Source organism: Phacochoerus africanus, chromosome 7, assembly GCF_016906955.1.
Source record: "Phacochoerus africanus isolate WHEZ1 chromosome 7, ROS_Pafr_v1, whole genome shotgun sequence".
NCBI classification, from domain to species: domain Eukaryota; kingdom Metazoa; phylum Chordata; class Mammalia; order Artiodactyla; family Suidae; genus Phacochoerus; species Phacochoerus africanus.
The window spans coordinates 64,522,309-64,536,470 of NC_062550.1; the positions used below are offsets into that span (position 1 = coordinate 64,522,309).

The 14,162-nt window shown below is 42.5% G+C and overlaps 1 protein-coding gene across 3 annotated transcripts in view; it reads right to left on the reverse strand.

Annotated features, from left to right (window-relative positions):
- The window catches only part of ETV6 (ETS variant transcription factor 6), a 251,284-nt gene extending 250,689 nt beyond the window's left edge, over nt 1-595 (reverse strand). Inside the window, exon 1 of one of the 3 annotated variants that reach the window (XM_047787530.1) lies at nt 298-595. In XM_047787530.1, coding sequence (XP_047643486.1) covers nt 298-330 — 33 coding nt within the window. In that variant the 5' untranslated portion in view covers nt 331-595. The remainder of the gene's footprint in view (nt 1-297) is intronic. The other 2 variants (XM_047787531.1, XM_047787532.1) reach the window with 2 other exon arrangements.
- Nucleotides 596-14,162: the final 13,567 nt, after the last annotated feature.

Consider the following 14,162-nt stretch of genomic DNA (forward strand, 5'->3'; position numbering starts at 1 on the left):
ACCACTCGGGATCCTCCTGACCGATGGTGACGGGCATTTCACCGTCAAAGAGAAAGGGGGTGGGGTGGGGGCGCAGGAGCCGGCAGGGGGCTCGGCGGGAGGGGGGAGTAGCAAGGTTACGCTAAAGGGTACGGCAGCCGCCGCGAGCTGCATCTCCTTCCCCGGCGCCCCAAATAATATCCTGCGAACAGAGCGACTGCAGCAGCCCCCTCGGAACTGGAGAGCCCAGCAGGACTGGCCGGGCCAGTGCAGCTCAAGGTTTTCCACCCCGGAGAGGGAGGGGGAGAAGATCTTTACCTTAATGCTACACTGAGCAGGAGTCTCAGACATGTCTCACAGCGAGAGAGATCAGGAAGTTCTCAGTTTTTTTCCACTTTCCTTTCCTCTCCCCAACCCAGAAACGCTCCACGGCCAGCCGGACGCGGTCATTTAAGAAGTTTCTTGCAGCATCTCTCCCGGCGGCCGCCCCGGGGGGCCGCGAGCGCGCGGGGCGGGGCGGGGCGCCGGCGGAGTCGCCGCGCGGGGCGGCGGGGGCGTGGGAGCCGGGCGGCGCGGCGGCGGGGTCTGCAGGTCGCGGCGCGGCACGGCGACCCGGGGCGCAGCCCGGCCGGCCTCCCGCTCTCTCCTCCCACCCGGGCCGGCGCCCCCGCCCCCCGCCCTCCCGCCGCTCTCCCTCGCTAGTTCTCTCGAATGTTTTCCTTCCTGGAAGAGAGAAACTGAAAGGCAGAACTGAGAAAGCTCTTTGCTCATTGATCTTGAGAGTTTCAGTGCAGAAACTGACGTGAATTCCCAGCACTGAGCTCTGCCTCTTAAAGGAGCCACCAGGAAATAAAAGCTCGGGTTACAGGCCGGCATCGGGGAAATAAAAGCCGCGCTGGGGGAGGGGCGGCGGCGGCGGGGGCGCGGGCGGAGGATCCCGGGGGAGCGGGGCCGCGTGAGGCCGCGGTGGCTAACGAGGCGGGCGGCGCAGCCCCCTCCGGCCAGCGCTGGGCTTCCCAGGCTGGGCCGGGCCGCGCCAGGCTCGTGGAAGACACGCCAAGAAAGGGTCCATCGAGGCCCCAGAAACCTCAAAACAGGTTTTATTAAGCGCCCCCCCTCCCCGAGCTCCGTCTCTCGGATACTTTGGAAGGCACAAGGGTTTTTTTGTATTTTTTCCCCGCCGAGCGGAGACGCAATGAAAATAATTATATAGGAAAGGGCATTCCGGTAAGGACGCGGAATCCGAAGGAGGAAATAAAACAATAGCCTTTGTTCTGCTTCTCGACCGCGGCCTCTTTAAGAGAATCCACCAGGAAATGGGAGATCGGGTTACAGCCCGCACCGGGGAAAAGGGGCTAGCGAGCGAGCGCCGGAGCGCGACGCTGGAGACAAAGCCGGGAGGCCGCCCGCAGACGCTGAGCCCCGTGGGCCGGGGAATCCCCGCGAAGGTGGGCGCCCCGAAAGGGGAGGCGCGCTCGCCGGGGATGCGGCCGCCGCGGGCGCTGCCCCAGCCCCGCATGCGTTGTGGAGAAGGGAAGGCTACCGGGCAGTTATTAAAGGCAGTTGAGTTCCTTTTCCTTACCCGCCCCCCCCTTCCTCCCGGTTTCGAAATCCGCTGTCCTTTTAAAGAAATAGCGGCCGCTACCAACCGAAATAGGTGACTCGACTAGAGTTGACAGGACGCGTGCCTGGAGATAATACTCCTCCCTGGGACCACAGCTCTGAAACCGTCATTGGCGGATGGGATGCCCCCGGGATCCTGCCGGGGGAGGAATATTTGGTGGAAAAAAAAGAAACAACAAAAAACACTTAGAGGAGGTTTCGAGCCAGTCGGGCTGAGGGTTCTAGCCTTGAGTGCACGTACTCTGATCACTCTACAGTTTCCATTGTTATTTATAGTCTCTGAAAATGTTTTCAAGCGTCCACTGCAGAAAGTTGAGAGCATTATGCCTAAATTCTAAACCGTTATCATACGTATAGGTTTGATGTATGGATGTGTATTAAATTACAGATAGGTAAGTACATCTGTATAAATATAATGCGTGTTATGTAGTATGTACAGGTATACCAGGACAGATTTCCCAAGCTGCCCCATCCTACGGACCTTTCCTACCAACTTCCCTTCCTCTCTCCACATAATAAATTGTGTTCAGAATTTTTCACACGCTCATTCGAAGAACACTTTAAACCAGAATTTACTAAAGGGTTGGAATAGAAGAGTCCAGTAGCTGGGAAGTTTGGCATAATGGGATTCGTGAGTTTCCAAGGACCTGGGCAGTCCTTGCCACGTCGTAGTCCTATCCTTTCCCAGAAAGCTCGTGTCCAAACCAACACTCAGCCTTGGACCACCTGCTGTCCCCCAGCCCAACCCCCACACACATTTATCTGCCTTTGATCCTTACACTGATGTTGGAAGCATTGGTTCTGATGTCCCATTGCTAGGTTAAGCCCTTATAAATCTCTGTATCCCTTATCAATATGATCTCTGGCGACGTGCTCTCTCAGCTTCGGTAAAATGGGGGTGGGGTGGCGTGGGGGAAAGTACCTTTCTTTCTCATGAGATTCTCCTGAGTATTGAAAATGTGTCAATATATTCAAAGTGCTTAATTATCAGAGTGCTTGCTACATATACTACCTTTTCAATTAAAGTTAGCTACGATTATTTAACCTCAGGACGGAATTAACTCTCAACTTCCCTTCTATCTCATTTTTACTTTCTCCAAGTAACCCTCAAAAGTGGTTTAAATGAGAGTGTATGTGGTTCTAAAACAAAACACACGGTAGCAGCTGTGGCAAAAGTTGCATTTAGCCAGCGGTGGATAGTAAATATTTTAGGCTTTGTGCGCTAGGACAAAACTGAGCACAGTATGTAGATACTGACATAACTGGAGAGAAAACAAATATTCACAATTTTTTTCTTAATAAAATGTAAGGTGTAACAATAACAGTTGTAATGCCAGACTAACAATGAGAGGAATGGAACTCTTACAGAAGGCTATCATTTCACTTAGTTAAACCCCAGGTTAAAGTACACGGTTTCTGTCATCAAAAGTGATTGTAAATGGTTATCTGTTACTGCTGATCTGTCACGAGATTTTACATGGTTCATTGGGAAATATCTTTTCAAACAGATAGGATGCTGCCAAATATATCAATTCAGGAGCATATGGTTTTACTTGAGCACATTTATCACTTACAAGGCATTTATACAATTATATTAGAATTCTATAAATTCTCTTGATATTTCCCCTTTAGCTTGCCATTATATTGCACTTTAAACACTTCCAAATGGAAGTTAGGTGGAAGTGCCTCAGTGGCACAGTGAAGTGTATTTTAAACATGAAAATATCCTTTTCACTTGCATCAAAATCCAAAAACCACTGTTGGAACTGTATTTGGAGTTCAGAAAAATATAACTGCTGCGAATTTGTGTTAGAATGGAAACCCAGCTTCTTGTGGTCACTTTTGACAGCATGGGAAGTGTATAAAGCAGCTTGATATTATTCATGATCCAGTGTTATTTATGTCAAAATGATTTAACTGCAGTATAAGCTTCACATATAGCTATATATTTTACCTTATTGTTGTATGCTGAATTCATAAAAAATAGTAAATCTGAAGCAAAACTAATTTTGAAAACCACTCAGTAATAGTGGTTGAAGGAAGTTATTTTCATTCATTCATGCCTATTTATCTATTGTTTCTCCATTCCTTGTTTCCTGACTTCTTTGCAGTAATATCATTTTGTTTTGTTTTGTTTTCATTTCCATTTCAATTCCTAGGTGCTCTTTCTAGTATTTCTTCTTTATGTTAAATGTAGTGGTTGCTCTAGAAATGACAATTTGCATCTTTCATTATCACAGTCTATCTGCAAATAATATTATTCTATCTTATAAATAGACAAGAAACTTAAAACAGCATAACTTCATTTATCTCTCTCCCATCCTTTGTAATATTGTCCTATATTTTATTACTACATATGTTATAAAACCCCTATACATTATAAGGGGGGGTTGATATTTTAAAACTTGTAAAAATATGTGTATAATGAAGGCACAGAAACATAGGTCTCTTTTTAATCTGCCCCAATATTTATCCTTTCTGGTACATTTTATTCCTTCTTGCAGATCTAGTATCATTTCCTCTTTGGCCTCAAGAACTTCTTTGGCATTTGTTGGAGATAAACTCTCTCAACTTTGTGTCAGAATGTCTTTATTTCACATCCATTTTTGAAGGATAATTTTCACTGTATATAGAATTTTAGGTTGACATTTTTTTTTCTTTTGGCATTCTCAACATGTCCTTCCATCTCTGTCTCCATTACTTTCAATTAAAAGTCATTTGTAGTTCATATTTTAGCTCCCTGTGTGTAATGTCTTTCCCCCCCGCCCCCTGCCCTGGCTACCTTTAAGATCGGCTCTCTGAATTTATTTTTCAAAATTTTAACTAGGGAGTTCCCTTGTGGTGCAGTGGGTTAAAGATGCAATGCTGTCACTGCAGTGGCTTGGGATCACTGCTATGTCACAGTCAATCGCTGGCCCAGGATCTTCCATATTCTATGGGCATGGCAAAAAAAAATTTTTGTGTGTGTGACTAGGATGTGGTTTTGGTTGGTTAGTTTTTTTGTATTTATGCAAAAAAAAATATTTATTTTTTTGTATTTATCCTTGATGTTGACTGTATAGTTCCTGGACCTATAAGTTGGTATCTTTCATTATTTTGGGAAAATTCTCATCTATTTTCTCTTTGAATATTATTTCTGCCCATTCTCTCTCTCCTTTTTTTTTTAACTCCAAAGATACAAGTGTTAAACGACATGACATTGTTCCATAGATCCCAAATAGCCTGTTCTATTTGTCTTTTTTTCTTTTTGACTTTCAATTTGGATAATTTCTATTTATATCTTTTCCAAGTTTTTTTCTCTGCATTATCCAACGTAATGTTAAGTCCATCTAGTTCTTTACTCTTGATACTGTATTTTTTTTATTTTTAGCATTTCCACTTTTTTTTAATATTCTCCATCCCTTTTCTGAAGTAGCCCATATCATGGGTTATACATGGGTTTTACCTTTTAAGTCCTTTACCATTTTTCTTATACTGTGATAATTCTAAAATATGGAGTTTTCTTGGAGTTCCCATTGTGGTGCAGCAGAAATGAATGTGAATAGTAACCATGAGGTTGGGGGTTTGACCCCTGGCATCATTCAGTGGGTTAAGGATCCAGCATTGCTGTGAGCTGTGGCATAGGTCTCAGACTTTGCTTGGACCTGGCATGGCTATGGCCGTAGCTCCAATTCAGTCCCTAGCCTGGAAACCTCCACATGCCACAGGTGCAGCCCTAAGAAGCAAAAAAAAGGGGGGGGGGTTCTTTGTTAACTTCAATTGGTTTTCTTTCTTGACCATGGGTTACATTTTCTTGCTCTTTTCTGTGTGTGTCTTGTTATTTTTTACTGTGTGCTGGATATTTTTTGTAAAGATAGGTATATTTTATGTAAAAATACAGTAGATGATGAGTTGAATGATCTTTTTCTCCAAAATGGGACACACACATTCTCCTATAAAGCCACTAGAATTACAATGGAGTTGATATAATCTATAGTTGAGCTAGGTGTGGGCTTTGTTGTAATTTTTTTGTTTGATTTAATTCAACATGGGCTTCAAATATATTGAAGGCAGAATCAGAACTTTTCCTACAAGCAAGTATTGTCCTGGTTAATCTCAGATGTTATGACTTGCTTGATGCCTTTATTAGCTTCTAGCCTTGGAGTGGGCTCTCCTTTCTCTCCTGCTCCGATCCTCTGTTTTTCTTAGCTGAATGCCTGGAGTGCCATGGGTTTCCTATCAGCCCTCCCACCCTCTATGGTCTTTCTTACTGAAAGCCCAATGTATCTCTGAAAATGTATCTGAGCTCTTCTTCACTGACCTTCTGTTTTTGGCTCTATTCTAGTAGTTAATGAATGTCAGTGGGAAAGAATCATGAGGTGGTATAGTTTTGCTCTGTGCCTGTGATTCCTCTGGATTCCAATCTGTCACATCAGTCCACATGATGTCATTAAAATTTATTAAAAGTTAGGCCGATTTCTCCTTTCTGATATCTATGGTAAAGTCCTTTTCCATAGGAAAAGGACTGAAGTGTATACACTTCAGCCAGGGGTGAGAACCACCATGGATTTTTTTCCTTCATTTGGATTATTATTTTCTTTTTTCTTTCTTTCCTTTTTTTTTTTTTTTTAGCTCCACCCATGATATATAAAAGTTCCTGGGCCAGGAACTGAACTTGCACCACAGCAGTGACAACACTGGATCCTGAGCCCACTGCTCTGTCAGCAAACTTAAGAACTGTGATTTTCTGAAATTTAATTCATTCTTTGTACTCTCATCTTTTTTGCTATAATTATGTAGATTATTTAGTTTGTCTTAGGCATTAGGGAATGAATTATGGTCTCTTGTGACCTTCTACACACAAACTGGAAGAGGAACCTGAATGTCTAGTCTTTATCCTCCAAAAGAGTGATGAGGAGGGGCAAGAAGTAGGGAAGAATGAACAGTTAAGAACATGTGGAAGTTCACTGCTGAATTAAAAAGCATATAGCGATAATCAAAGTATAATGTTATGTTTTTACAATGAAAATAATAATATTGGAAAAATATAAACTACAAAAACACTATCCATGTTATCTCTGCCATAACAGAATTCCTTGACCTAATGGTCATGCTTCTTTTATTTATTTATTTATTTATTTTGTCTTTTTGCCATTTCTAGGGCCGCAGTCACGACATATGGAGGTTCCCAGGCCAGGGGTCTAATCAGAGAGGTAGCTGCCGGCCTACACCAGAGCCACAGCAACGCAGGATCCAAGCCACATCTGCAACCTACACCGCAGCTCACGGCAACACTGGATCCTTAACCCACTGAGCGAGGCCAGGGATTGAAGCTGCAACCTCATGGTTCCTAGTCAGATTTGTTAACCACTGAGCCACAACGGGAACTCCCCTGGCCATGTTTCTTTAAAAGGGGTCTGTCATAACTAGTGGGGTGGGAAAAAAGAGGAAAATGTTTATGTTTATCCAAATAAGACACAGGTTTTAAAATCTTGAGTCACTGCTTTAAACTATATATTGTCTTTATTATATCAGTCAGGGTGCAATCGACAAAGCAGAATCGTGTGTGTGTGCGTGTGTGGGGTGTGCATGGTGTATATGCATCCAGTGATTCTGTGGCTCTAAACGGTAATTAGAAAAGGAAATATATATGGCAGGCAGTCAGGAAGAGCAGGTGTATGTCAAGTGGATGAAATCAAGAAAAATCTAGAACTCAAAAGCATGAGCCCATGAGGATGAACGAAAACCCATGTCAGTTCTTATCACCTCTAACCTTGATGGCCTGGGTGTCCTCACAAGCCAGGGCCCTTTGTCATGGAACTAAACACACACACACACATGCTCTGACTCAGGAGCTGCAGAAGCTGAAGGAGGATTATGGCAAAGGTGAAGCAGATGCTGGCTCAGCCACTGCCACGTACCAATGAGTGAAGCAACAGATGAATGACAACCTGGGCGAGCTATAAAATGTCTGTTGCTTCATTTCTACCTTCCAAATCACACCAGACTCTCCGGTGGCCCACCCTAACTGGAAAAATACAGAGAAGGGAGTTCTGGGAGTGTAGTTCACGTTGCCACGTTACAAAGTCACTACACAAAATGATTAGCTTCCCATAGCCCCCTCGAGCCATTATAGTTTTAGAATTTTTTAATTCTCTATCACACCTTTTCCCATAAGACCTTCAAACTATTGTATTCCATATGCCTTCTCCCTATGGCTTCCCCATGTCTCTTACTAATGCCACCATATTACCAAGCTCCAAGTTAATGAACCTCAAAATAATTTTTGACATGCTGTTCTCTTTTATGCCATATATATTGCCTTTTCACAAATCTTTTTTGTTTTGTTCACAAGTACTGCTTTATCTTTCCACAAGTAGCAATGCTTCAACTTGGATTATTGCCACCTCCCTTTTTCCACTAACAAACTATAGTACCTCTATAATCACTACTAAGTCTTGGCTCAAATCCCTTACTTCATTACTCCCATTTCTATCCTTGGGCTTTGTCCTATATTACTCAAAACTTGACCCACCCACGTAAACTGTGAACCTATTTGTTTTCTGTCAAGTACTACCTGGAAATCACCTTTCATAAATCCATCTCACACTGTATAAATGAAAGGTATCTAAAAGACAAGGAACTGTAATGCTGGAGTGGATTTCTTATGTAAGAACTGTGCAGCTGTCCTCTAATTATGACCTGGAAGATTTCAGAAGACACTCCCTTCAACAAGGCTTTAAGAAATGCATTGATGAATCACACACCAGCATCCCTATAGAGTTCTGTAGCAGGCATTCTATACAAGCCAGTAATGTTGCTATTAGACTGTGCTCATAGAATTATTTGGGGATAATGGGATTGTAGAGGAACAGGTGTCAAGTGACATCACTTAACTATCTTAACTACCAGAGACCAGGAAAAGGTGGTTGTCATAAGGGAGAGCAGAGCTAAAGTGATAATCGGAATGGTTTAATCTTTGGTACTGGCTAATTTGTTGTGATCGCCCTGGGACCAAAATAAATAGACATCCTATTAAAGTCTTACTTGATTTGCATACACAACAAAAACTCTAGGTCTAGAATAAAAGATTCTGACTTGAATCTCAATAACAGACAGTTCTGGATCCTCAATGATTACTAAACTTAATTCAGTCCAGATTATGTAAAATGCAGAACCCCTTAAGTTAAGGGGAGGCAGGTCTCCTTGACAAAGAAAACTGTTATGCAGCCAAAAATGTGTCATGTAAATCTTCTACCTACCCTTTCTCAAGGCTGCTGTGACCACATACCAGTGTGGCTGTACATCAGGGAAGGGGAAACAACCAGAATTGGGCACAATTACTGCACACTGGCTTGGAATTGACGATTCCTAGAAACCCAATAGGTGGAGTTTTGGCTTGGGCCCAATTCATAGTGCGCTTGGTGGATAATCAAAACTACTTCATGATTGTTTTCCCAATTCTGAAATGCAGAGTTGGAATTTACATATTCAGCAAATGGCAGAAAATCCACATTGTTCCCCAAATTATGATGTGAGGGATTCTTGATTGAAAGGCCCAGAAAAAAGTTCCTTTATTTTATTTTATTTTTTGTCTTTTTAGGGCCACGCCCTCGGCATACGGAGGTTCCCAGGCTAGGGGTCCAGTCGGAGCTGTAGCTGCTGGCTTACACCACAGCCATAGCAACGTGGGATCCAAGCCAGGTCTTCGACCTACACCACAGCTCAGGGCAATGCCAGATCCTTAACCCACTGAGCGAGGCCAGGGATCAAACCTACATCCTCATGGATGCTAGTCAGATTCAGTTCCACTTAGCCACGACGGGAACGCCAAGAAAGAAGTCCTTAACATAACTTCTACTTGCCAAAATAGTAAACCAAAGGATATAGCATTCTTGGAGGAATTACAGGGCATACTGCCACCATCAGAAACCTTAAAGGATGGAGAAGAGGTGATTTCTGATACATTCCCATTCACTTTACCTGCTGGCCTGTGAATAAGGTCAAAGTGTTGGAGAACAATGGCAGGTGATGGTGAACTTAATCCGGTCATGATTCCAAATGCATCTACTATTCCAAATGAGGTTTCTTTATTAGAGCAAATCAATACATCCTTGATAGCTAGTATGCAGCTCTTGATCTGGTGAATACATTTTCTCTTATCTCTCATCTCTCATAGTAAAGACTACAAAAAGCAGCTTTCAAATGATAAGACTGGCAATACACTTTACTGCCCAGTCTCAAGCCTTTATCAACTCTACTGCCTTCTATCGTCTAGTCTAAAAAAACATTGATTGCTTCTCCATTAAACAAAATACTGTTTTGGTCCATTACAGTAATGATGGCATGTTGACTGGACACGAGCAGGAAGGAGCAATTATCCACAGGGTGAGAAATAAATTTCACAAAACCTTAATGGTACTCCACCTTAGTGTCTGCCTCCTCTGTGATCTGGCACATGGTCAAGACATCTCTTCTAAGGTGAAGAATAAGTTGCTGGACCTAGCCTTTCCCACTCCAGAGAAAGATGTGTGACTTCTGGTGGCCTCCATTTTTCAGGGGGACCTGGTATAAGAGAAACTCTACAACAGGTCAAAGCTATGTGATCACTCCTCTGTCCCTTGAGCCCCTTGATTCAGAAGATCCAATGATATTTGAAATGCCCATGACAGAAAGAGATGTGGTAGGGGACCCTCACCAGAACCTTATATGTGAATTACACTGCAGACCTTTAAGATTTGGCAACAAAGCTATGCCATCATCTAAAGATAAACACTCTCCTTTTAAGAAATAGCTTCTTGGAGTTCCCGTGGTGACTCAGCAGAAACAAATCCGGACTAGTAATCATGAAGTTGCAAGGTTGGATCCCTGGCCTCACTCAGTGGGCTAAGGATCTGGCGTTGTTGTGAGCTGTGGTATAGGTTGCAGACACGGCTTGCATCTGGCGTTGCCGTGGCTGTGGTGTAGGCTGGCATCTGTAGCTCCAATTTGACCCCTAGCCTGGGAACCTCCATATGCCACAAGTGCAGCCCTAAAAAGCCAAAAAAAAAAAATGAGAACAAAAAAAAAAGTTTCTTGTTTGCTCCTGGACCCTAGAGGCAACTAAAAGCTTGACTTTGGGCCACCAAGTTGTCACAGAACCTGAACTGCCCATTTTGAACTAGGTGTTGTTTGATCCAATAAGCCATTATATTGGGCATGCAGAGCAGTCCTCCAACACGAGTGGAAGCAGCATATATGAGTTCGGGCACAAGCAGGTCCTAAAGGCACAAGCAAGTTATAAGCCACTGGCTCAGAGTGCTGTGGCTCTCATTCCTGTTAAACTGCTTCTTCTCTCTCAGCCCACATCTACGGCCTCGTGGGAAATTCTTTATGTCCACTACACTCAAGAAGAAAAGTTTAGGCCTGATCAAGTCAGGCTGGCATGACTTGAGAGTGGACAACTGTGGCAATACTGCCCCTCTCAGGAGTAGCCTTAAAGGACAGTGACTATGATAAATCACTCCAGTGGTCAGAACTGAATATGGATTTGCCTTTTTTTGGTCTGCAATACTTCTGGGAAAAAAATCACTGTTTGTAGATTTACAAAAGACTCTATTCCTCCTCAGAGTATTCCATACAGCATTGTTTCTGTACTGGAAACTGATTTCCTACCAAATAAATGACAGTGATGCATTCGAGCTCATGCAATTCACTGGGCTTATCATGTTCCCCATCATTTTGAAGCCATTGGCCTGACAGGGGAGTGGGACGGCCCTTTGAAGACTCAGTTGTGGTGCCAGCTGGGTGTCAACACTTTGCAGGGCTGAAGTAAATTCTCCCAGAATACAGTATATACACTGAGCAGCCACCATATGGTGCCCTCTTCTCTCATTTCCAAAAATCAAGGGGTGAAAACAGGACTGGCTCCTCTTATTTCTAATTTCAGTGGTCCACTAGGAAGAACTTTTTCCCATCCCCTGAACTGTGTGCTCTCCTGATTTAGAGATCTTAGTTGCCAAAGGAAGGGTGTTTTCACTGGGGACACCACAAGGGTTCCATCAAACTGGAAGCTGAGACTGTAACCTGGCCATTTGGAGCTTCTCATGACACTGAACCAATCAGGGGGAAAAAAAAAATGGCTTAATATATTAGCTAGCATGATTGATCCTGATCCTCAAGGGAAAACCGGGTTGCTTCTATACGATGGGAGCATGGTTAGTAACTCTGGAATTCAACAGATCCTCGGGGACCCCTCTTCATATTCCTATGTACTATGACAAAGTCAATAGAAAACTACAACAACCCAATACAGCAAGACTGCAAATAGTACAGATCCTTCAGGAATGGGAGGCTTGGGTAACCCTCCAGGTGAGCTGAGGTGCTTCCTAAGAGCAGAGAATACTGACTGCATAATGGGAAAAGGAGGTTAATAAATACCAACTATGACCAGGTCACCAATTGCAGAAATGAAGATGGTGGTAGTCATGGGTGTATCTTCTCTTTGATGTGAATATATACATTTGGGGGGGAGGAAAGGTATTGCCACTGTTTGCAACATGCGCGCGCGCGCACACACACACACACACACACACACACACACACACGCACACACCAATTTCTTTCTTTCCTCTCCTATTCCTCTCCCATCTAACATAAAAATATTAACCTTATTAGAACTTAAGTTACAGGGTATTAAAGGCTGAGCAAGATCCAGCAGTAAGATAAATGGACATCATGGAAAGATGGATCTCATGTGTGGATCCTTTGGGGGGAGAAGATCAGTGCCTTTTGAGCTGTACGAGGGGCAGTTAGTTACATCTCAAGCAGAAGCATGATTTTGCTATTACATGTATTTGGAAGTGGTGAAAAGAAGATGTATAGCTGCCAAATTGGGAATCAGTGGACTACACTAAATTGTGCTGCTATTTTCCTAATTCCTCTTCCCCCGTGGTTCTGAGTTAGAGTTGGCAGTAAGAAAGCCTGAATGAAATCTGGAAGGCAGAAGTGAAGTAGTGACCACTGCTTTCAGAAATTTGTTGCAGTCAGAGATGGTGATGTTTAGATGCAGAGGTCACCTTTATCAGATCCCTTTTAAGCAGCCTCATTTGGGCATCAGGATATGATTGGCCTCTTGGGTTTCCCTGAAAGCTTCAACTTGTCCACCTGTGCCAGTATTTCCAGTTGATGAATTATTGATTGCTCACTGGTACAGTCCATGTTGGAAAGGCATGATAAATGCTTGATTCTTTCTCTTTATTTACCAGTTCGCAACATAATTAGTGATTCGCTATCATCTTCCCAAGGTGACCTTCTAGTTCTTTTCTCAAGTATTTAAACTCAGGGATTTAAACATATTTGGTCTTTTTGATGCATTGCAATTAGTGCATTTAGTGCTATCTAAATCAAACATTTAAATAATTCAGCAGCCAAACATGTAACTATGTGGAAGAAATATGGTAAATACAGATATTCAAATGGCTTCCAGATTCTGCCACTAAATTTTTTAAAATTATTTTTTAACTTAAGTATAGTTGCTTTACAATGTTGTATTACATTCGGGTGTATAGGAAAATGATAAATATACAAATCTGGGATACAAAATTGCAAGGATATTTATTACATCAATATGCTTTCATAGTGAGTCAACTTAAAACAGTGTAAAGGCAGCTCTAGCATATTAAGGATATTTGAAGAAACCAAGTATTTTATGGCATAAAAAGTCATGGACGATGTCAAGAACATTAAAGACTTATAGAATTTTAGAAGAAACTTTAGAGGTCTCTTATCCTGACCTTCTATCTAATATGAGAAACCCACCCTGAAGACTTTCCAATAGATAATCACTGCTCTCTTCTGGAACAGGTGAGTTTACTGTTTTTTTGTTTTGTTTTGTCTTTTTCTTTTTGGCCAAGCCCATAGCATGTGGAAGTTCCAGGGCCAAGGACTGAACCTGCATCACAGCAGCAACCCAAGCAGCTGCAGTGAAAACATTCGATCCTTAATCTGTTGCTCCACAAGAGAACTCCCAAGTTTATTATTATTTAAAGTAAGCCTCCACATTGCTTAATTGCTAAACTAATACATAGGTAGTTTTTCTCTATATTGAGCTTATTACTTTTATCCACAATTCATCTAGGACACACACACACACCCCCACACACACACCCACACACATTTTATTTTCTCCAGGATAAATGCACCCAGTTCCCTCAAACTTTGCAAAGATAAAAATGTTCAAATTGCAAATTTCAGAACTAATAGCCAAGATTGGAGGCAATAAAATGACAGAATAAAACTCACAATAATAAAGAAATTCCTAGATTGAATTTTTCAATAAAGAAGCATATTCCTTCCTAGTGTGGGGAACATCTCATTTTTTATTGTAATAAAAGAGAAGAGGGACCATATGATGTGAAGAAAATATTTCCGCCATGAGATAAAAGCATAACCTGATGACCTCTAAGTTTCCCCTTAGTTCCAAATTGCATGATTCTTTGCTTCCAAATGGTTGGGAAATGGTGAAATAAAACTTATTTTCCAGTCTTCTTCCTTCCTCCCTTAATGAAAAATTAAACTCACATTAAATCATCCTCCTAAGA